The sequence below is a fragment of the Geotrypetes seraphini genome, chromosome 8, assembly GCF_902459505.1.
Source record: "Geotrypetes seraphini chromosome 8, aGeoSer1.1, whole genome shotgun sequence".
Lineage (NCBI taxonomy): Eukaryota > Metazoa > Chordata > Amphibia > Gymnophiona > Dermophiidae > Geotrypetes > Geotrypetes seraphini.
Window position 1 is genome coordinate 121,736,201 of NC_047091.1, and position 24,671 is coordinate 121,760,871.

Sequence of the window (24,671 nt, forward strand, 5' to 3'; positions counted from 1 at the left end):
AAACAACAACCCAGTTCTTTAACTAATAGATTTAAAACTAGAACTGAAAAGCCTTCTCTTACCTCAGAAGAGAATTTCACTAATTCCTACTGATTATTACTTACCAATTTTCCTGGAATATTCCCTTTCATATTTGCCAATACATTTTTTCAAATTGTTCATATACATTTGAGGGCACTGGATAGAGGGAAACTTTGGAAAGGTTTAGCAAAGATTTGCACTGGTTACAAAGTGCTCAACAAATGAGTGAAATTAAATGATGCCCTTGAATCTACTGGCAGGTGAAAGTGACTTGCTTTTTCCTATATCCCTATAACCCTATATCGCCTGCACTGCCCTCGTCTTTCCTACAGTACATCCCCTGGAGTGTGGCAACTTCACATCAAGCTACGAGCTTTCCACCCCCTACGCCCTTCATTCACCTGTGCATAGTCAAAGATCAGCTCAGTTAAGCAGCACCAGGCCAGTTTATTCTTCTGTTGCCAGTTTCTGCAGGGATGGTGCCTGTGTGCAGTGGCTGTGGTGAGAAGATCAAGGATGCTTTTATCCTCCGGGTGTCTCCTGACATGGTGTGGCATGCTGCCTGTCTCCAGTGCAGTGACTGTCACTGCAACCTGGCGGATAACCCTACCTGTTTCCTCCGTGATGGCAAAATGTACTGCAAGACAGACTATGTCAGGTAACTCTCCACTTTCAAATCTGGGGCTGGGCCTGTAGAAGGCTAGTTTAAGAAAAGGCGAACCTAGTTACCGTTCCTACTTAATGGGGAAACTTGCAGAAGATCCACAATGGACAAAAGACCGCACGTAAGAGTCAATATTCAAACCAGACTGGAGGCTCCTGCCTGGTTAAACCCCAATGAGCTGGCTGGCCAACGATATTCAGTGACATTTAACTGGGTAGTGACGCTGAATATCTAATTGGTCATTCTACAACTGTCTAAAATAGGAGCAGTCCGTGGGCGGAGCCAGCAATTCACTGGTTAGTGGCAATATTTAGTTCCCCTAACCAGCTAAATACATACATTTAGGATATTAAAAGGGATGTGCTAACTTTGGGGCCCTTCCAGTGGCATAGTGAAGGTGAGTGGCGTCTGGGGCGGTGACACCCCTTTCCCACCCACCCCACCCCATCCCCCGCCACACACATGTGCCCCTTCCTCATACCTTTTTAACTTTGGCACGAGCAGTCACTATCTTACTGCCTGCGTCGGCTTCGGTGCTCTCTCTGACGTCACTTCCTAGGCGCGGGTCCCAGAAGCGACGTCAGAAAAGATTGCTGAAGTCGATGCGGGCAGCAAATTGGTGATTGCTTGCTCCGAAGTTAAAATGGTATGGGGAAGAGAAGGGGCGTGCGCATGGCAGGAGGAGGAGTGGGAAGGGGGGGCCAGCGCCCCGAGCGAGATGATGCCCAGGGTGGACTGCCCCTCGCCTCCCCCTTACTGCACCACCGGACCCTTCTATTAATGTGCAGTCAAATCTGGGCTTAGCACATTCCTTTGTGGCACTTTCCCACACACTAAGCCAAGAGTGGATCGATTTTTCACTCTGTCAAAAATGACAAAGACTAGGGGACACTCGATGAAGTTACAGGGAAATACTTTTAAAACCAATAGGAGGAAAAAAAAATTTTCACTCAGAGAATAGTTAAGCTCTGGAACGCATTGCCTGAGGTTGTGGTAAGGGCAGATAGTATAGCTGGTTTTAAGAAAGTTTTGGACATTTCCTGGAGGAAAAGTCCATAGTCTGTTATTGAGAAAGACATGGGTGAAGCCACTGCTTGCCCTGGATTGGTAGCATGGATTATTGCTACTACTCTGGTTTTGGCCAGGTACTAGGGACCTGGATTGGCCACAATGAGAACGGGCTACTGGGCTTGATGGACCATTGGTCTGACCCAGTAAGGCTATTCTTATGTGAACGTGCTAGCTGAATAATATGGGACACCCACTCTCCACCTTGACTCACCCATCTTAAAAATATTTTCAAAAAAATGGTTAATGCATACATAAGATGTGCAAAGATGAAATATACCACAAAACGCTTTAGCAAGTTTTGCAGTAGCCACTCTGCGCACGTGTTAGGGCTTAACACTTTTTAGTAGAAGGGCCACTTAATATGGAGAGTTAACTGTGCTCCAGTCTGAATATCGGCCAGTGCCCCAGTTAGCTGCCAGGTCAGTGCATATAGCTGGATGTTAAATGCTAGGAGCCGTACATGTTCTGACTTTGACTATCTGGGGTTAGGCCAACTAGTAACAACTTAGAAGTCACTTACCGCCATGGCTGAATATTACCCCCATGTTTTTACCCATAGGTTTTGCCCCCTTTCCAAAGCAACAAGGAGCATTAACAGAAAGCTACATTTAATAACAAGGCACCTTTAGCAAAGTTCTGAAAAGGCACTCAGAAGAATATGGAACTCACAAGTTTATACAGGAGGATAGATTTAAGCTGGTAGTCCAATCTTTAATATTGACATCTTGCTTATTTGGGCTGCTGTAGGTTAAAAAATTACAGATAATTCAGATTATGGTCATCGGCTTGATACATTCTCTGACTAAATAAGACAGGGTATCTCTCCTCTGTATTTAAAATCTCATTTGCTTATAATTGAGGCTAGAGTCGAATTTAAGATGTGCTGCCTTATTTTAAAAACTCTTTGTAGGATGGCTCCTGCTTATATAAATGATTTGACCATGGTCACAAGTCAAACATAAAAGGTCTAGAAATCAGATGGCCTTTCCAAGCCCAAGAGGCCTGAGATATTTGAAGGTTTTTACCTCATCCTTTGTGTCTTGGGCAGCAAAAATATGGAATGCTCTGCCTATGAAAATCATTTGTTGTACAAATTATTTATTATTCAGGAAGGAATTATAGACAGTTTTGTTTTTGCAATATGTAACTAAGAAAATACAATGATTTGTATCGGATTCTTTAATTTGTCTCAATAATATTGTAATTCTAAGGTAAAATTTCTTACCTTTTTAGTCAGTGGTCCGCGCTGTTTATGCCATAGAATACAATACAGTGTCTTATATATCACAGTTTTCTACAAGGAATCTATGTGCTTTACAAAAGATTCAGATCAAGGTCTTGAGTTACATTGTTAGGTTTCGAAGGAAAGGCCAAAGGTTAGGAAAGTGACTATAGTAAGAAGAACTAAGAATAGCCTTACTGGGTCAGACCAATGGTCCATCATGCCCAGTAGCCCTTTCTCACGGTGGCTAATCCAGGTCACTAGTACCTGGCCACAACCCAAGGTATGTCTTTAATTTCTTCCGGATTTCAAGATAGTCTTAGGTGCTTTGGCAAGTTGTTCCAAATGGGAGGTCCTTGGTATTCAAACGTAGTTCTGAATATTTTCTTTCGCCATACTTGTTGAGGAAAGGAGAAGGATAGTTTGTAGCGTTGCATAGTGCGTGAATTGAAGAAGGAATGTGTGATTTTAATTTATTTTTATTTGCTCAATTATTTAGCCCGTCCTCCCAAAGGAGCCCAGAACGGGTTACAAGGTACATCCACAATACAATCGAGACAGGACAGAGATGACATAATTTACAATATAGATATGACAATAAAATATATACATTAAGCAGCATCTGGTGAGAGTTAGGTGGCATAGGTGCGTTGACTCTGATGGCATTTAATATCAAAAGTGGAATATAAGAATGATGTATTATTATTATCTAAAAGCAGCATACTATAAGTGTTATGTTACCTTATAAAATAAGCTTCTAGAATCTAGAACTATCCCCACCAGTACACAGTGTACAGCTGCGCCCAAAAAAGTGAAAATATGCACAAACTCTTAGACCATGCCCCTGGGAATGCCTGCACACTACACATGCCATCTTTTTGGGGTGTGAACTTATATGGGATAAATATTTCGCCAGCAGCAGTCAGTGTTTTTTTGGCTGCCATCACAGCATTATCCCTAGATATTCAATACAGAGCCATATCCGGGCACTGGCAATGAATATTTGGGCATAACTGGCTTGCTGACACTTAAGTGGTTAACCCCCTTTCCCTCCTTTTTACTAAGCTACAGTAGAGGTTTCTACCGTGGACTGGAACGCTACATGCTCTGACGCTGCTCCAGCATTCATAGGAATTCTGTGAGCATCAGAGCAGCGTCGGAGCATGTAGCGCCCTGGGCTGCAGTAGAAACCTCTACCGCAGCTTAGTAAAAAAGGGGGGGGGAGGGTAAGTATAATATTCAGCACTTAATCACACAAGGCAATCTACATAAAGGGCCACTTTTATCAAGCTGAATAGCGCAGGCTGACGTAAATGCACCGAAGCCCATAGGAAACGAATGGGCTTCAGTGCATTTGCCATGAGGCACTCGCTACCGCAGCTTGATATAAGAGGGGCCAAAGATAGGACTCTTTTTATGCAGTCCTATTTACAGAGCTATTTTATGTGGTTTTGCACTGAATGTTGGCACCTAACTACGTTAGGGGGTCCTTTTACTATGGCGAGCTAGCCGATTTAGCGCGGGTTAAATGCTAACACGTCCATTATATTTTACGGGCGTGTTAGCATTTAGCGCACGCTAAATCGGCTAACACACCTTAGTAAAAGGACCCCTTAGTGCTGTTTCCAACCCCTCCCCCCTCCACACGCACACACAAATTAATTGGTTTCAGCTCAGAGTTAAGTGCTGAATATCCATGGTATAACCTAACATATGATAAACGCTTTATTTACCATCACAACTGATAGCTCAGGACAGTTAAAAAAAAAAAAAAGAAGACAAATCATTATAGCAATAATTATAAACAATTAAAATATAATAATAATAATAATAATACAGTAATAACTTTATTTTTATATACCGCAATACCACAAACAGTTCAGAGCGGTTTACAGAGGAAGAGGCTGTATACAGGCATTGATATTACAAAAAAACTTTCAAAATTACATTAGCATGGTAAGATTAATCAAATATAAAAGTAATCTAACCAAAATATCAATCTATGTATCAAGAATTATAGTATTTCTGAAAGAGACAGAATTTCTGTTTGGAACTTCAGATAATCATGTTCAAATCTGAGCTCTACAGGCAGATAATTCCCTTATAGAACAGCTGTAATAGAGAATAGCGCCTTTCTGCAAGACGACTGTAGCCTCAAAGAAGATAATAAAGCAACCATAATTTTATTTTCTATGAATCAATCTACAAGAGCTGCGGCCTATCTTTAAAGAAACTAGTGAGATCAAATACTCAGGACATCCTCCATGCAATATTTTATAAGTAAACATACAAATTTAAATTTGATCATGGCAGCAACAGGAAACCAATGCTAACTTTTAATAAAAGAGTTACACTATCAAATGTGGATTTGTAAAGTGGAATCCTTGCTGTAGTATTTTGTAATAATAAACCATGAAAAGTAATTTAAATGGATATTCAATGCTAAGCCTCTCCTGGCCATTTAAATCGCTTTGAATATTAAACCCATATGTGTATATTCAACTACACAATTTTCTAAGAGCCCTTATTTGCTTAAGGGGTAGTATTCATACTGACCTTATTAGGGCAAATTAGTACATTAGTTTCGCTTTAATTATCGCCAGAGGTGCAAATAGTTTGTGCTTCCAAATAAAATCACAAGCATGGTTTGGAAGTGCATTACTTTCGATCCCTGACCCAAACACTCCCCAGAAATGTTTCTTGTCTATGCTCTTATGTAGAACAATGCTACCCATATTAATGCTGAGCCATTTTCCAAGAGTAAAAAAGGGTTTTTATTCCACAGAAATCAACTTTCCAAAGTTGCCCCCAAATAATCATTTCATGCAATTATTCCACACAGCTGCGATACATCACCTGCTCATTTCACAGCCTTCTGCGTCCACAGCCGTTTGTAGAAATGAATCATTTCTCTGCAAGCTGAGTTACAAAGATGGAGATTTGGATTTCTTGTTTTTGAATTTGATTACTCAGAAAATTAGATGCGTCTTTTGTTAATTGAATCAAATTATATTTTGCTACTGGACAAGCAGTTCAGTTGTTTTTACAATTAACAGACGCCAATATTTTAAAGCACTTGTGCAATCAGCGTTAAGGGCTAAACACATATATCAGCTAATGAATAAATTCTGGATAGGCAACTTGATATATAACTACCATTTATTTGCTTAAAATTAGGAGAAACCAGGGCATTCTGGGGATGGGGGGCAAAATGTATTTCAATAGCTGAGTCCATGGAGGCCAGCATCCAGTAATGATCAGTTTCACAAATACCTAGGATCCCAAAAGATAGATTTTAAATTCCAGTGATAAACGATGGCTTTTCCAAGTCAACCATAATTTTTAATGGACTTTTCCTCCAGAAGCTTCTCTGAATTTCATTTGAATCCTGCTATATTGTTCCTTTGATCACATCCTCAGGAAGTAAATTCCAATTACGCGTTATGTGGGGAGAAAAATAACTTTTTACAATTTCTTTTCAGTCTGCCCGTTGTTAGTTTCATGAGTGTCCTCTTGTTTTAGAGGGGGAGCTGAAAAGTTCTCACCCAAACCAAGAAGAGAATGATGTGGATATGGTTCAATCAATGATACCGACCAATGTTTTTTTTAAAAAAACACCATAGAATTATATTTGTACATTGGCACTTAAAAAAATAAGATAACACACTTTTCAGTTATAGTGGCAAAATAACGCTCAGAATTTAAAGAAGTTGGTTAATTTAGCTGAGAACTTTTCAGCATCCCCTTGTAGTGTTGGATGTCTCACCTCCATCTAAAACTGAATATGGCTAAAACCAAATTCCTCATCTTTCCGCCTAAACCCACATCCCCCCTCCCGCCAGTCTCTATTTCTGTGGATAACATTCTCCTCCTTCCTATCTTGTCTGCTTGCAACCTCAGGGTAATCTTTGATTCCTCTCTCTCTTTCTCTGCTCAGATCCAACAAACCGCTAAAACCTGTCACTTCTTCCTCTATAATATTACCAAAATCCGACCTCTCTGAGCATGCTTCCAAAACCCTTATCCATGCTCTCATTACCTCTCACTTAGATTACTGCAGCGTACTTCTCTCAGAACTCCCACGCATCTGTCTCTCTCAGGTTTCAGGTTTATTTAAAAATTTGATATACCGCCTTATTAAAATTCGAAGCGGTTTTACATAATATAAAAACAAAGTATAATAAGAACGTACATTAAAAACAAATTACAAACAATGCTACAAACAATCAAACGCATATAGAGAAAGAGAGGGGAAGAGGGACCAAAACAAAAGGAAGGGGAACAAAATATAAATAGTCTAGAATAATGTAAAATAAGCTAAAATGATGAAAAATGGCAAGGAACAGATTTCCATTACCGTCCTTAGAAGGATTATTATACACCAAATGCGTCTTTAAAAAGAAAGGCCTTCAAGTTACTTTTAAATTTATCAAGGGATGTAATTTCTCTTATATAATTTGGTGCTGAATTCCAGATGGTAGGGACCGTAACAGAAAAGATGCTAGTGCGCATAGTGTTAACATATCTTAAAGAGGGGATGGATAGCAAGTTTTGATTAGATGAATGTACTGTACGATGGGGAGTATGGGGGATTAATAGCCTGTTAATAAAGTCAGGTTGGCCCCTTCAATCCATTCAAAATTCTGCTCCATGACTCATATTCCATACCGTCATGCTCACATTACCCCGCTCCTCAAGTCACTTCACTGGCTCCCCATCCACTTCTAAATACAGTTGAAACGCCTCTTATTGACTTACAGGTGCATTCACTCTGTAGCCCCTCAATATCTCTCCTCGCTTATCTCCTCCTATGCTTCCTCCCATGAACTCCGTTCATCGGGTAAGTCCCTCTTATCTGTACCCTTCTCCTCCACCACCAACTCCAGAATCTGTCCCTTCTTTCTTGCTGCGCCGTATGCCTGGAACGAGCTGCCAGAGTCAGTACATCATGCTCCGTCTCTAGCAGTATTCAAATCCAAGCTAAAAGTCCACTTTTTTTGAAGCTGCTTTCAACTCTTAACTCCCAATCACTGTCAGATACCTATACCCACTGTATTATTCCTTCTGCCAGACACTCCCCAACCTGAATGTCCAGTCTGCTGTCCAAATTAGATTGTAGGTTCTTTTGATCTATTGAATGTTAAATATACAGAGCTGTGTACGCCTTTCAGCACTATAGAAATTATAAATAGTAGTAGTCCATTTTCCCAGGTACAAAATAAGTACCTTGTATAATAAGTAAACAGCTTTGATTATAACCACAGAAAGGTGTTATATCAAAACCCATCCCCTTTTCCTTTTTGAGATAGAACTGCACCCAAAACTCAAGACCCAGTTGCACCAAGGACCTATAATGATATTAGGTTTGTCTCCATTCTTTTTTGACAATTTTTTAAAATTTGTGACCATTTCTGGGGAAAAGTGACTAAAGTATAATTAAAACAATTGGGGGGGAAGGGAGGGAGGGGTGAAAGGGAAGGGGGTAGGAAACAGGGGTAGTGTATAGAAGGTATGTAATGGGTAATATGGAAATTTATTTTGAAGGAATGATAGACATATGTGTGAAAATTAATATTGTGAATATATATGTAATGATTATTTTATTGTATTATATTACTGTATATTTATTGGATTCCTTCAATAAAATGTTATAAATTAAAGTCTTCAGAAACACAAAGTGAAGTTTTAATGCATTCTGTTGGAGCAATCAATTTGCTATACAACTGGACACAACCCCCATCTTTTATGTGAAAAAAAAGTTACAGAAATTCAAACATGTAAATTTTTCAGATGCATATAGACACACGACATTAAAAAAAATCGGCCCTTCTCAACACTTCGGATCTGCTTCTTTTTACACCTTTTCGGTCACATTTTATTTGCTTTATGGTAGCCTGCGCAGAAGGCTGAAATGTGTAATGTACTGTCCACATTGACTTTAAGATCTTTTTTCACGAGTGCAGCATTTTGTATCTGTAAATGGTATTATTTTTATCTATGTGCATCACTTTGCACTTGTCCATATGAAATGACATCTCTCCAGTCTTCTAGTCTCACAGGAATTCCTCACAATCCTTTGCTGTTTTAATTGCTTTGAATAACTTTGTGTCATCTACAAATCTGATCACTGCACTCATTCATTATTCCTTTCTCTGGGTCATTTATGAATATGTTAATCAGCACAGGCTTTAGTACAGATCCACTGGGAACCGCTCAAGCGATGCAGTTCCCTTCTCTGTTTCTAATCTTTTAGCCAGTTTCTAACAGGGCATTTACCTCCTATAAAATGATTTTTACTTTTCTTATGGCTTCTCTTCTGAAGGATTTTTATCAAATATCTTCTGAAAAATACAGTACGCTATGGCATTTATCATACAAGCTCCTATTCCCCTTTGAGATGTGTGCATAAACCAGCACTTAAACGTTTATCAAGTATATTTAAAATTTGTTATCCCACTTATCAAGCTTCTAAGCGGTGTACAGAGGTGAAAATATAAAATCTGGGTAATACATACTGATCTCAATAACAGACATACATTATCAGACTATAGGTTAGGGGGTAGAAATATAATAATAGATAGGATAGAAAGATGTAGATGGTAAGTACAATAGGGGAGGGGAAGGATTTCATCTGTGTGGTAAAGGGTAATTAGAGGACTATAAACCAAATGCATCTTTGAATAAGAAGGTCTTTAAATTTGATTTGAATCAATCTAGCGAAGATTCCTCCCTGAGATGGGTTGTTATTGAGTTCCATAATTTTACAAAGCTGAGATATGCTTGTCTCAAACCCATGTGTGTAGAAATGGCAAGGATATGTAGGCTGGGTATGTTTTGAGTAGGGCGAGGGCATGGCAAGTTGATAGACATATAGGGCTAGATCAGACATGGACAACTCCGGTCCCAATGAATATGCATTGAAAGCAGTGCATGCAAATAGATCTCATGCATATTCATTGGGGAAATCCTGAAAACCTGATAGGATTCCGGCCCTCCAGGACCTGAGTTGCCCACCCCTGGGCTAGATTCATTAAGCAAACCAATCATGTACCAATCGGTTTGTGAGCCCTTTGCGACCCGATTCACTAACCTGTGTCCTGATCATCCTTCGATGAGAGGGAACGGCATTCAAATGATGGCAGGCAGCAATTCACAAACAAAAACCCTGCAACAATGACTGGGCTGGCCGATCACAAACAAGCGACTGTTGAGGACCAGTCGCTCAGGTCCTTTCTGACTGCCCTGCCTTCTGCTGCCCTGCTCTCTGCCCTGTTTTCTGGTCTCTGCCCCGAACTCCTGCTTTCAGCCCCGATCTCCTGCCTGCCCCAACTATCCCACCTGCCCCTATCTCCTGCCTGCCCCAAACTCCTGCAGCACCAACTCTCCCACCCATCCCTGCAGTGCAAGCCCGTGGTTTTAACCCCGGGCTTAAAGCAGGTTAAAACCACGGTCTTGCAAAAAAAAAAAAAAAAAAAAAAGTTTCCTACTGAGAGCATGCACAGACCATCTATAGGCAAGGAAGATGGTCTGTGCATGCTCAAGGATCGCTCTCTAACGATCCGTATGGTGGTGGGGGGGGGAACGTGTCAACGATTGTCCCCATTTGCATGCAGGCCTTTAGTGAATTCATCGGCCTGCATGCAATCAGGCACGGAATCGGGGGTTAGTGAATCTAGCCCTAAGTCACCATTTCAGAAGGGGACTAAAGGCCAGATTCTGTAAACAGCACCCTAGCTAAGTGCTGCTTGGCAATGTAATTGAGGCTGCCTATTAATGCCTAACTAAAATCTATGCCTAACCTAAATTAAATCAGTTAGCTTAAATGGCCTGGTAATTGACTGTGCCATTAAAATTAACTGAATAATTTTGTAAAAAAATTTAATTTTAAGTTAGGCACAGAATTCCGCACGGTGCCTAGCAATGCCTAAGCCGAGCCATCTTCCAATGCCTAATGATGCCTACCTGAAAAGTAGGCACAGTTAAGGGCAGAGAATAGTCGTGGTTGACTTAGGTGTTGCTAGGCATCTGAGTTAGTTTCTGGTGAATTAGGCCCAGTAAAACCAGGCCTAATATACTGACGTCTACTTCCAGGATGCCTAGTAATGTCTAAGCATGCCTAGATACCACAGTACAGTTGGTAAAATCTAAGGTGGGCTCTAAGACCCAGATTCTCTAAACGGCAGTGTTGTCTGTGGCCACCTTAAAAGCAGACACTGATCACATGTCAATCACATAACAGTACCATTTAGAGAATCACATCTCCGGCAAAGGTAGGCGCCAGAAATGTAGGCTAGGGATTTCAAGGCCTACATTTCCGGCGCCTACGTTTACATGAATTGTGCCTACATACTACTATTAATTATTTCTATAGCGTTACCAGACATACGCAGCGCTGCACAGTCACAAAGAGTAAGAAAACAGTCCTTGCTCAAAAGAGCTTACAATCTAAACAGGCAAGATAGACAAACAGGATGACATGCCTAAAGTGGCGTTAGGTGCTGTAAAGCACCTCCAGAGGTGTGATTCCAGCGCTGTTTATTTAGGCACCTATGTCCTAAAAGATCAACATTGGGATTTACACCTGCTGCAAGCGCATTCAGGATGTGTTAAATAGTTGCAGTAATAACAGACTAGTAGTTTCATGTTTAAGCTCTTTCCAAAATCCAAGTTGAAAACCATCCAGTCCTGGTGATTTCTTACTCTTTAGTTGTTGGTTTGATCTACTATATCTTCTAGAATTATAGTAATGCACTTTAGTTGCTCCTTTCAAAGATGGCTTCTAGTTTGGATATGATACCCAACATCTTCCTCAGTTAAGGCTGGGAAGTGGCAATATTGAACTGTTATCTAGAAAAACATAACCACAAATCATAGTTCCAAGGTAAACAGATGAGGTATTACAAGTATATTAAGTTTTGAATCACATATTCAGCAGTTCCTTCTAAACAGAGAGGGCTGCTGAATATCATACATAAAGATAAGCCTATAAATCATCCACTTATCTTTATGCAGCCGCTGTACATCTGAATACTGTCCCTAAGAAGTTTAGCAAACAGGTTAGAAACAAACTAAATAGTTCTGCCTGAAACTTCAATCTATCCCTAGAATTAAAAAAAAATATCATTATTCTGCTGACAGTGAACAAAAACCTTTTTTCCTCTGGCTTGTCAGTGATTCTCCATTATTAGGGTTGCCAGATTTCCTTTATGAAAAAAAGAGGACACCTGGTCCCCCCCTGTTCTGCCTCCAGCCCAACCCCATTCTGTCCTCCCCTGCCCCCCATAAACCTCTCCAAGCTCGGGACTGCATCTGTGCAGACGTCTATGCAATGACATTATGCACATGCGCACATGCATCATCGTCCATACATGCACAAATGCCCTCCAGACACAACCATGAGATCAGGGACTTCCAAAATCCTAAAACGTCCTCTATAAAAAGGACATGTCTGGGGTTTCCTGGATGTCTGGTAACCCTATTAATGGAAAATCTGACCTTTAGAATACTTTCAGCTCTCTGTTCAGAACAGGCTAAGCTCCTCTTTCTCTGCCACTTGCAGGCTCTTCTCAATGAAATGTGCCCATTGCCAAGAGACTTTACAGTCTTCTGACCTAGTTCTGAGAGCTCAAGGGGAAGTATATCACCAGGATTGTTTCCGCTGCTCAGACTGTCATTGTCAGTTGCTGCCTGGTGACCTGTTCACCTTTCAGCCACAAGGATTGCACTGTATAACACATCGGCAACTTGAGCAAGAAAGAGAAAGAAATGAAATATCAGATGCCCGAGAGGACAACCAGAACACGCAACAGTACCCAGGTATGTTAACCCTATTGATTCCATTCAATGCTATTCTGACAGCTAATCTCCTCTTTGTGTACCTCCTCACCTTTTACACCTCAACAAGCCTTCCCACCCCCAAGCCTTCTTCCCCAAACGTGATAAAAGCCACAAGTCTCAGCTCTATTGTATTTGCAAATATGTGATACCCTGGTCCTGAGCCATTCCCAGTCTCTCAACCTGTTTTTCCCTACTTCTGCAGGCCTAGCATCTATCTAGTACCAGCTAAGCAGACTTAGCAACTAGTATGGGCCACTTTGCACTCCAACTCTACTGCTGTGAAGTCAGGTGATGGCAGGGGTTCAGCCAGCAGACACACATATCATCTCCTTCTTCCATCTCATTGTTATACATCATGTCTTAGTAACTCCTGCTTCAAGGAGGGCACTGGCGTCTGGTGAGGGCTTTTAGGGGATTCAGTTAATCCCCAGCAATACAGCCCTGCTTTTTATTTTTATTTTAATTTTTTTTATGTTTTGTTGATGTAGTTTGTTTTTTTTTTACTTTAAAATTTTTTATGGAAAACATTTTTCAAAAACAGCTCCATCAAAATTAAAAACCAGAAGAGAAAGGATGCAAACTCAACAGTTAGCAACAGAACCCTTTACCACCATCAATGCCAGTGGTCTTAAACTCAAACCCTTTGCAGGGCCACATTTTGGATTTGTAGGTACTTGGAGGGCCTCAGAAAGAATACTCAATGTCTTATTAAAGAAATGACAATTTCACATGAGGTAAAACTCTTTATAGTTTATAAATCTTTCCTTTTTGGCTAAGTCTTAATAATAATATTGTAATTTATAGCTAAAGAGACATATGATCAAGAAACTGTTTTATTTTACTTTTGTGATTATGATAAACATACCGAGGGCCTCAAAATAGTACCTGGCGGGCTGCGAGTTTGAGACCACTGATCAATGCTAATACATAGTAATCCTTTCTCCATACCATCCCCCTCCCCTCCCCCAACACAAATTAGAAAAACCAATAAACAATCATGTACATTTGTATTCAGTATGACAAAAAAACCCAAAAAGGCGAAAAAGGGCCCCCAACTTAACAAGAGATCTGAATTATAGTCCTATAAGGAATGTTTTTATTTGTGTGCTATCATCATACCATCTTAAAGGATAAGAATAATAACAAAAAAGAGAAGGAAAAAAAACCCCACCAGAAAGAAATGGATCAAAATCCAAAGGGGCTCCCTCAATAGGTCAACCAAGTACCCCCGGAAAGCTATAAGGTAACTGGCAGCCCAAAACAGACATGTTCCACACTGATGCCCTTCAAATCATGAGTAATCTTGTCAAAAGTCTGGAGCAAGGGTAGGACCCACAGCTCTCCAGCGCCTAGCTATCGCCATTTTAGCTACCATTATCAATACATCAGACAAACTTAGCTCCAGCTTATTCTTTGCAGTTCATCCCACATTCAAGCCCAGCAGACAAAAGCCCTTATTATATGCTTGCGAGTCACCAGTCCAAGACTGTATTGAGCAAGCACCTTCTTCCAAAAGACACTAGCAATTGGGTAGTCCCACCATGGATGTTCTAGCGTCCCTTGCATCCCACAATTCCTCCAGCATGCCCCATCTAAAACCCCCTGAGACCTCTGGGGGGTCCAGTAGGCCCAATGTACAATCTGGTATTGGAGCTGGTTATAATCTCCAGTCCAGCCCCACACTGCTTCCTGCGTGCCTTTGCCATCGGGACTCACGAGTCCCATGAGAACTGACGGTAAAGGCATGCAGGAAGCAGTGCGGGGCCGGGCTGGAGATCAAAAAGATCTCTCCTGCCCTGCACTGCTGGCCGCAATTTGAGGAGCAGCAATTCCAGTTCGTCCAGTAAGGGAGGTAAGGGGGGATATGATTTTTTTAAAACTGTATAGGTCGCCCCAGTTTTGCAAGCTGCAACCACTGTGCCGGCTTGCAAAACCCATATATAGGCCGCGGCCTATATATGGGGAAATACAGTATTCACTGTGCTGTACTGGTGTTTATTGCCTACATCAGCTCACACTGCAGCTAGAATATGGAGAAAACCACAGCCTCAAACAAGCATATGAAAGGGCCTACAACACTACGATCTTTGGGCTGCCAGTCGGACCGAAGTCAGACTGAGACCTGAGACCTCCGCAGATCCACTTGTTGCAACGGGGGAAGGGAACACAGCCGGCACATGCTAAAACCCGTCCCAGACAGCCATGAGCCAAATAGCCTGTGGTCAAGCGCCTGATCAATTAGGGGCAAGCCTAGCTTCCAGGGGAATGGACCCCAAGCTCCACAAATGGAAATGCAGGCTGGCTAAATAGGTTCCCTGAAGGATTGCCCTGTTAGCTGCAGACTGCTGCTGAGTCTGTGTCTTTTCCCAGGTAAAGATGCCCTAGGTTACTGGGGTCCTCTTAAGCACCAAAAGCTTCCAGATTCGGATTAAAAACCCCGAAAATAATAAAATATATACTCTGGGCAGATCAGAAAGACACCTTAACCTGCAGAAGGAAAAACTGAAGAGAGTCAGTACAGCCCACCAAGGAAGGAGACAGAACTGAAAAAATTGTAGATGATGCCTTCTGCACAGCTCCCGGTTAAAGGAGTTAACCCACTCGCATGCCCTGTGCACCAGAATTATATTTATCCCTGTGACCAGGTATGTCTGTGTGTTTGTTTGTACTGCATGTATGCACAAGTAGGTTTGTATGTGTGCACATGCTAATGTGGGGTCTATCAAAAAAAGAGGAGGGCTGCTGTTAAGGTGGTCCATGATCCTGGAAATCCTGCTTTTTTTTACCAGGATCTCAATACAAGTCAATGAGGATCCTGGAAATCCTGGTTTTACCATGTTCCGCCCTAGGGTTATCAAAAAATCATTTTTTTCCCATCTTGAAATACCACCAGCCAGGCAAGGAACCATATGCCAACTTGCAAATTGTGATCCATTAGGACTCCTTTTCCTTATAGTTTCTATGCTGAGATCCGGGAAGATACGTGTCTCCCAAGTATCATAGGTACAAGATTTTTGTTGGTGGGCAGATCTTAAAACATATTCCACATCTTGGAACCACAATAACGTAACAATAAATGCTCTGGGAGGCATATTTATCTCTGGTTTGGGCCACAACTCTCGATACGGTCTCTCTATCTCATAGGGGACCTATGGCGGGAAGTTAGGAAAACAGCATAATAAAAGTTTATTTATAAATTGTACTGGCTGGTCCCATTCAACTCCCTCTGGTACTCCATAAATCTATAAATTAGACCTTCTCTCCTGGTTTTTTAGGTCTTCCAGCTTCATAAGGTCGTCTTTTATTTTATAGGCCACAGCAATCTCATCCGTACCTTTCTCCTGCACTTCCTTAACCGAAAAAACTCTCCCCTCTAGTTCCGCTACCTTCTCCATCAAAGCAGTGAGTTTCACAATTAGTTTCTCTACCACCATATCCACAATCTCCAACTTCACCATTCTCGATTCCTACAACACCAACTCCAGCATGACATTTTGCAATGTTGACTCCGTTTGCGCCAGATGGGAGTCCCCTGACGCCTTATTTCCAGCCGGGCTCGTACCTCCACTGCATACATAAATGTCCTTTAAAGTAGGTGTAGTTTTACTTTTAAGCAAGTGAGGCATCTCTGGTTGTAAATCCCAATATTCTATACTCTACCCGCTTTGTGTTCAGCAAAATCAAATCCTCAGCAGTGATATATTATACAAGGGGGAGGTTGGGAAGCATGGAGCAGTCTTACACACGTCCACACAGCATGAGAGCTCACCAGAAGTTCCCGCTTGTTGCAGTTTGACTTGTTGAGTAGGCAGCTTGCTCAACCAGTCAAACTGCTTCAAACAAAAAGTAAACAAAAAAAAAAAAAGCAGGGCTCTTGGGCTGGGGATTCTCTGAACACCCTGAAGGCCCTGACAGTACTGATCTAAATTTGATTGGCTGAGCAGCATCTGCCTGTTGCCTGTTCACACTAATCAAATTCAGAGCAGGACCTTTAGGAGGTGGGGCTAATCCCATGAAGACTTTGACTGCACACGCCACTGCAGGAGGGGTACTGCCTTGGATATCTTCCACAGATTAGTGGCAGTGGTCCTCACTCCTATTAAGACTTCCACAAGCTGCAATTCTGTTTGACATCAAGCCTACAACTCATTTGATTCCTGACATTGTTGTCAAATAAATCATCCCTTTATCATGTGGGGTAACAAAAATCATAAGGAGGATAAAACACATTCCTTTTAAAGAAAGAATAAAAGAAAAGCTAAAGAGGTTAGGGCAGTGTATTGCACACTATGTGCCTTGGCAGATTCCAAGTGTGCCCACCTGAGGAGGAGAGGTGCTGGGGCTGGCTGACTGCTTACATGCCTCATGGTGAGAGGCATGTCGTATAAGCAGTCAGCCGGTGCTGGTGCCTCTCCTGCTATCCGCACCTCTCCCTCTCTAGAACCCCACCAGCGGCGGCAATAGGAGTCTCAGGGCTGCGGCAGGATCACTTTCGCGCATGCGTGGATGGCTACATGATGATGTCACACATGCACATGATGTCATCACGTCGACTTTCTTGCACTTCAGGATGCCCTCCAGCCATGGGCCCGTGTTTAGTGTGCCAAGGCTTTAAAAAGTTAGGGTTAGGGCAACTGCTCCTTTTTCTAACTGACACTTCAAACCTGGAACTCTTTGATCAACCATTCTGACTGAACAAGATTTTGTTTCTTTGCTGGCATTGACACCAGAAGAAGGCTCTACCTGGTGCTGCCATACTGAGGACTGCTTAATATAGATAATGTTTGATTGTACTACTATAAAAGGTTACCATATTTATGAGACCAAAAAAAGAAAAGAGGACACATGGCCCCGCCCCTAACTCTACCCTGGCCCACCCCAGTCCCACCCCTCTCCCAGGTGGTTGCCAGTTGCATTATTATTATTATGCATGCAGTCAGGGCTGTAGCAAGCTATAATTGTGCTCTGTGTATGACATGCCCTTCATGGTACCCCCCTATCCTTTCTTGCGCTGCCTCCACTTTCTCCCCATGATATATCAGACTTTCAGTTGTGAGTTTTGTACTTTATTCAGTATTAAAAATACAATTCTTTTTTCTGCTTTTGTTGTCTAGCTATCTAATTTTTCTAATCATGTTGGTCTCAATCTCTGCTTTCTGCTTTCCTCTGTCTTCTCAACTCTCATGCCAGGTTTTTATGTCCATTAATCATTTTTCTCTCACATAAGAACATAAGAATTGCCGCTGCTGGGTCAGACCAGTGACCATCTTGTCCAGCAGTCCGTTCACGCAGCGGCCTCCAGGTCAAAGACCAGTGCTCTAAATGAGTCCAGACTAACCTGTGTACATCCCAGTTTAGCAGGAACTTGTCCAGCTTAGTCTTGAAACTCCTATCTTCTTCTCCTCCATTACTACATGCGAGTCTAACATTGGGTTTTTTCCTCTCAGTGTTCAATTTATTTTTCTCCCTCTCTTCATTCATTTACTTTCTACCTGTGGCTATCTCTTTTCTCTCACACCACACCTCTCATTCCCCAGTCTCTCGTTAACTCTGTCCTCTACTCCCTTTCATTCAGCATGTCCTTCTCTCTCTCTCTTCCTACTTCCGTCTAATGTATCACTTCTCTTCTCTCTTCCATTCAGTATCTCCCCTCTGTGTCTTCCCACCCTTCCATGCAGCATCTCTCAATGCCTTTTCCATCCAGCATGTCTGTTATTGAGAAAGACATGGGGGAAGCCACTGCATGCCCTGAATTGATAGAAAGGAATGTTGCTACTCATTAGGCTTTGGCCAGGTACTAGGGACCTGGATTGGCCATCGTAAGAATGGACTACTGGGCTTGATGGACTGTTGATCTGACCCAGTAAGGCTATTCTTATGTTCTTATGTCCCCTTTTTCTCTGCTTATCCTTCCCTTTAGCGTGCCCCCTCCCCATTCTTCCATCAAGTGTCTCTCCTCTATCCCCATCCCTTATCTATCCAGTATGTCACCTTTTACTCTCCTTACCTTTCTATTTAGCATGTCTCTCTTCCCTCTCCCTCATCCTTTCATCCAGCATCTCCCCTCTCTCCCCATTCTTCCATCCAGTGTCCCCACTCTATCCTTTTATTCAGGGTCCCCCTTTTCTTTCCCCATCCTTCCATTTAGCAAGACTCCCCTCTCTCCCCCCATCCTTCCAACCAGCATCTCCCCTCTCCCCTTTTTCCATATAGGGTCCCCTTTTTCTCTCCCATCTTTTCATTTAGCATAACCTCCACTCCCTCCCCCCAATCCTTCTGTAACCAGTCAATATAATAAATTTTAAATCCACCTGGCGGGCAGCTTTCTCGCAGTCCTGCTGTGGCCAATGGGTAGGTGTGGCATTGCTGCTCTGGGCTGATGGTGGTAGCAGGAGGCAAGCAGATCACCTGATTTCAACTGATTTCTCCTGGCAGCCTAGCAGCCAGCTGCCGGGGAAAGGGAGGAGAGGTACGCTCATTCTAGCACATGTGCAGCAACGAGGAGCAGGGCTTAGCACGTTCAGGGGCTAGGAAGAGCAGAGAGGGTTCCAGGGCTGCCATCGATAGCAGTGGGAGTGTGAATGGATCCCGTCTGGATGTAGGCTGGAGTCCAGAAGACTGTCGGGCTGTGATTGGGGCCCAGCTGAGGCGGAGTCCCGATGGGCATGCTGACACAGGAGGGGGCTCCAATTGGCCACCAGGGGTGGCAAAGGTCCTGCAGGATCCTGGTGAGGGGCAGGCCAGCGTCCAAGAGTGGGGTTATCAGGTGTCCGGGTTTCTCCAGACAAAAGTAGTAAAATAAAAAATGTCGCCCAGGTGTCCGACAGAGCCCTCAAAAGAGGGCATGTCCAGGAAAACCCGGACATCTGGTAACCCTATGCTAATATGCTAGCAATTTTCATGTTTTTCATTTCCTTATTTGATTTACAGTATATGTGTCTCTAATTGTATTGAATCCCTATATTTGAGGACTTGAGCATTTTCTGTTTAGATGTTTTCTTTGATAATGGATGAATTTCCAATTGCTAGAATATATATACAAGAATGAAAAAGTAACATAAGTTACTATGAAAGTAATAACATATTACTTTCATTAAACAAGTAAACTAAACTAAACTAAACCTTAAATTTGTATACTGCATCATTTCCATAAAGATAGAGCTCAGCACGGTTTACAGGTAAATTCAATGAGGGAAGGACATAATAAGAAATTAGAGGTTATGAAGAGGATAGCTAGCTTTACATTTTAAATAGATAGCTTTATGTTTTGAAGAAAAGCCAGGCTTTCAGATGCTTACGGAATAATTGGAATGAGCCTAGGTTCCGCAGCGGGGCAGGGAGGTTATTCCAAAGCTCAGTGAATTTGAAGAAAAGGGATTTCCCTAATTTACCAGCATACATGACGCCTTTTAACGAGGGGAAAGATAGTTTGAGTTTGTAGGCGGATCTAGTAGTGGCAGGTTTCGAAGAATTCCAGGATAGTGGAATTAGTGGAGGAAGAATGCCATGTAGGATCTTGAATATTAGGCAGGTACATTTAAAGTGAATCCTAGACATCACCGGAAGCCAGTGAAGTTTTGACAGACGCGGGGAAACATGGTCGAATTTGCTTTTTGCAAAAATCAATCTAGCTGCAGTGTTCTGGATCCGCTGAAGTCTTTGAAGATTTTTCTTGGTTAGACTTAGATAGATGGAATTACAATAGTCCAGTCTGGAAAGAATGATTGATTGTACAAGGACAGCAAAATGTTGTTGGCGGAAGCAGGATCTCACTTTCCTCAACATGTGAAGACAAAACAAACTTTTTTTTACCAGAGTTGAGTTGATCATTAAAAGAAAGTGTAGAGTCAATAATGATGCCCAAAACTTTGCTTGAGAATTCGATCTGCAGTGTGGGACCAGAAGGTAGTGGAATGAGCATGGGTAATGAAACGAACAGGATCCGTTTCTTGGTCCCGAAATCGTCCTGCAAACATTCTATCATCTATTTCAGACGTCTGGAGGCAATTCCCCTTAGAAAGAAAGATACGCAGACAGAGTTCTAAGGGATAGCCTGTTTTATTATCAGTCTGCATTCATTTATATATCCTTCACATGGGTCAGTGGTAACCATCACAGGAAAAGGGGGATGGACAAGAGAGGGGAGGGTGTGTGTGAGCAGGATATGTACATGGCAGGGGGGTTTGAGCTTTTATTGTCTCAAAGACGAAACTTCGTTAACATGATTAAATGACCTCTTCCCAAACCATCAAGAAAGTAAAATGAACATTCTGCATTTGATTACCTCCAGCACAGGCAGGAACAAAAGACATAAAATATGTGTGTCCTTTTTAAATGTGTCCTTTCATAGACAGAGACAGAAAACCTATCCTTTCCTTTCAGGTAACTGATCTAATTTTGGACCAAGCCAGAGTAGTTTTGCTTTGGACTCATTCAGCTTCATTTGTACAGTGAAGGTCTAGGATTGGAGTTTCATTATGCAAGCTGTTATATTTTCGGTGAGGTTCAAATCTACCTCAAGAAGGACAAGGATGTCATCTGCATATGTAAATAGAGTTTCAAAGGGAGATAGATGGAAGAATTTCAAAGAAGACATATAATGTTGAAAGGAATAGGGGACAGGGGTGATCCCTGGGGAACACCACGTAGCAGTCTCCAAGGAGAAGATATGGTTCCATTCATGTTAACAGTGTAAGAGCGGGATCATAAAAATTTCGAGAACCAGTCTAAGACTGTGTAATCAATTCCTTTCTCAGAAAGTTGGTAAATTAGGATATCATGGTGGACAACATCAAAGGCCGCAGATCGAATTGTAGTTGAATAGCAAACTTATTATGAGATTGAAGTTGTTCAATCTTTGAGATTAAAGAGGCCAGCAGGGATTCAGTGCTGAAATTGGGTCTGAAGCCATAATGGCAAGTAACTAGTAACCGTAATATATTTCTTTTTGCTTGCAATAACTAGTAACTTTAATATATTTTTTCAAAGTAACTTGTCCAACTTTGAATGTAATCCATTCTCATCCATACCTGTTAAGATGCATTCCATCCCCACAATTAATTTCCTCTGTGTCCACCTATATTTGCAGAAGTTGATGCCATTATTTACTTGCTCGCAGCCCTCTGTTTTCTCCCAATCCCAACAGCCTCTTGTGTTTTTTTTGGATGGTATTCACTATTTAATGATGAGTGTTCCAAGCCTCAATCTGATGTTCCAGTTGCTTATTTGGGCATCCCAAGCCTCATTCTGGCACGCCAACTTCCTCTTTCCATATGTTCCATGACTGTCCATGTGACATTCCACTGAATACAAAGAGTTTTATTATTCATCGCTGTACCTGGTCACATCAGCTACAGAGAAGAAAATAGTCCCTTAGAAATAAAATGGGAAATCTTTTTAGATGTAAAGATTGCTGGCTAAGTAATGCATTTTTCTCTCCGTTTAGGGATTTGCCCAAACTATAGTCCTAAATCTGAGGTGGTCTTGAAACAGCCAGCAGAAAAACTGTCCCGTATGCGTACTGTCCTGAATGAGCAGCAGCTTCAGGCCTTGCGCACATGCTACTCCATGAATCCACGCCCTGATGCAATACTGAAGGAAAAGCTGGTAGAAGTGACAGGACTGAGTCCCAGGGTGATCCGAGTCTGGTTCCAGAATAAGCGTTGTAAAGACAAGAAACGAGCCCTCATGATGCAACAGAGCCAGAAGCACCCAAGTGAGATTCAGGTAAGGACCGAGCAGCACATAGGCGAAATGATCACGAAGAGGGGGCAGTGTCTAGGCACAATTCTGATGGACCTAGGTACAAAGGGGAAAGAGGCACGCTGTGCCAAGGTGTGATTCTGATCTAGATCAAGTGCCATGCAGATGCAAAAGAAAATGAGCTGTGCACAGTTGCAAAAAGGAATGAATGGTGTCCGATGTGAAAAAGGAATGAGAGGTGCACCTGTGTGCAAATGGGAATAAGCAGTGCCCACATGTGAAAGGAAGTGAGAAGTGACCAGTAGAAAAGGGAATGAGGCGTGCATAGATGTTAATGTGCAGTTCAGAAGTCTAAAAAGGAATGTGCAGATCACAGGTGCAAAAAGGAGTGAGGTGTGAAATGGAATGAGTGGTGCACAGATGTGATTCAGAACTCATTGACTGTCTACATGTTATAAATCTCAACTTTGTTCCAGAATCAGGCATATTATTTGCTTGATGAAGCACTAAAGCACGAGATGCTTCTATAGCAGGACGCTTATTTCCTTTGCAATAATTCTGAGAAAATCTATTTTGAATGCAGAGCCTGCGGGGTGTTGTGGGCACTCGAATGGTGGCTAGGAGTCCTAAACCGCAAGATGAACATGCCTGGTGTCCTGTGGAGGTAACCAGCTGTAGGTGGTCATGGCAACTGCTAAGCGAGAGTTTCCTTACCGCAGAGGGAGCTGCATTTTCTCAGATGGTTGGAGTGACTGAACCGGATCAGATGTGCTGCCTGGGGTACACTTTGCCATAGAAGAGGAAAAGGCTGAACTTGTCCGGTGGCACTAAGAATTTACTGCTCAGGCAGGGGGACTAATCGTTTTTTATTTCAAATCACACCGAGTGTGTGGTGACTGTGGTGAAAAACAATTCTGTGTCATCTTCTGTTCTGGGACTGCACTGCCATCCTCTCAACCATAAGCTTCTCGCTTAACAAATTAACAGGCCTACATATACTTGCTTTTCAGTCCTTCTTGTCTCCTGCCATCCTCTCTGCCAGCTCCTCCACTTCCTGCCTTTCTGCTGGAATCTCTCCTGTCTCCAGTGCTTCTCCAAGTTTGTCTCAATGGCATAGACAGACAGCCAATTTGGGGCTGACCTGAACCTAAAGTGGGCATCTCTCTCTCTTCCCAGCCTGTGCAGCCTCTCTCTTTTCCACCCTTTCAACCCTCACCCTTGCAGCATTTCTAGTTTTTTTTCAGATTGCCGGCAGCGGTTCCTACACGCTGCTGATGGCTGACCCAGAAGCCTTCCCTCTGACACAAAACGCAAGCGAATCGGAGGGAAGGCTTCTGGGTGAGCCACTTGCAGCGTGTAGGAACCGCTGTCAGTGGTCTGTGGCTGCAAGGTGGGTGGGCCAGGCCCAGCCAGGCTTGCCTCATGGCTACACCTCCGGTTTGCTTTACTCTTTATATATTTAGATTTAGCTCATACTGTTTCATTGGTAGCTCCAGTCTCTGGAGTATCCAGATAAATTACATTAAGGTACAGTAGGCATTTCCCTTTCTGCAGAGGGCCTGCAATCTAAGGGACATATTTAATAAAAAGTTTCTCCCACTTTGTTTTCTGGGAGAAAATGCATGCCAGACAGTATTTAAAAAATGAATTCAATGTTTCTTTGAACTACCAGCTACAGTATTTTAACATATACAGGTACTTGAATATTCACCATTGAGTCTAGACCTGTTGAGTGTCTGCGCAGATTATTTGGGATCTCTTGCTCAGAGGCCTCCCCTTTCAGCAGCAGCAGGCCTTCCTAAAAAAGTAGGGTTACCAGATATCTGAGAAAGCACGGACATGTCCTCTTTTTAGAGGACTGTTTGGGGTCCTGGACGGACTCTCCAAAACCCAGCAGTTTGTCCAGGTTTCGGGCATCTGAGCATGCTCGAATTACATCACACATACACCTGTATATGTTCCAGGCCCTCCAGATGTGTCTGGAGCTTGTCGGGGAAGAAGAGAGGAGGTTTGTGGGAGAAAGGCTGGATGCTGAACTGGGAGGGGCTGTGGCAGAATGGGGCGGAGCTGAAGGTGGAACTTTGCGGGGCTGGGGCGGAACAGAGTGGGGCCATGTGTCTGGATTTTTGCAGCCCAAAAAATGGTAACCCTATA

General features: G+C 42.5%; 1 protein-coding gene across 1 annotated transcript; it reads left to right on the forward strand.

Moving 5' to 3' along the window:
* The first annotated feature begins 497 nt into the window (after window positions 1–497).
* LOC117366112 (insulin gene enhancer protein ISL-2A-like) lies at window positions 498–24,039 on the forward strand. The gene is made up of 4 exons (XM_033957237.1): window positions 498–679; window positions 12,538–12,794; window positions 22,261–22,541; window positions 23,101–24,039. The coding sequence occupies exons 1-4, from the start codon at window positions 498–500 to the stop codon at window positions 23,311–23,313; spliced, it is 933 nt and encodes a 310-aa protein (XP_033813128.1). The 3' UTR covers window positions 23,314–24,039.
* The last annotated feature ends 632 nt before the right edge of the window (window positions 24,040–24,671 follow it).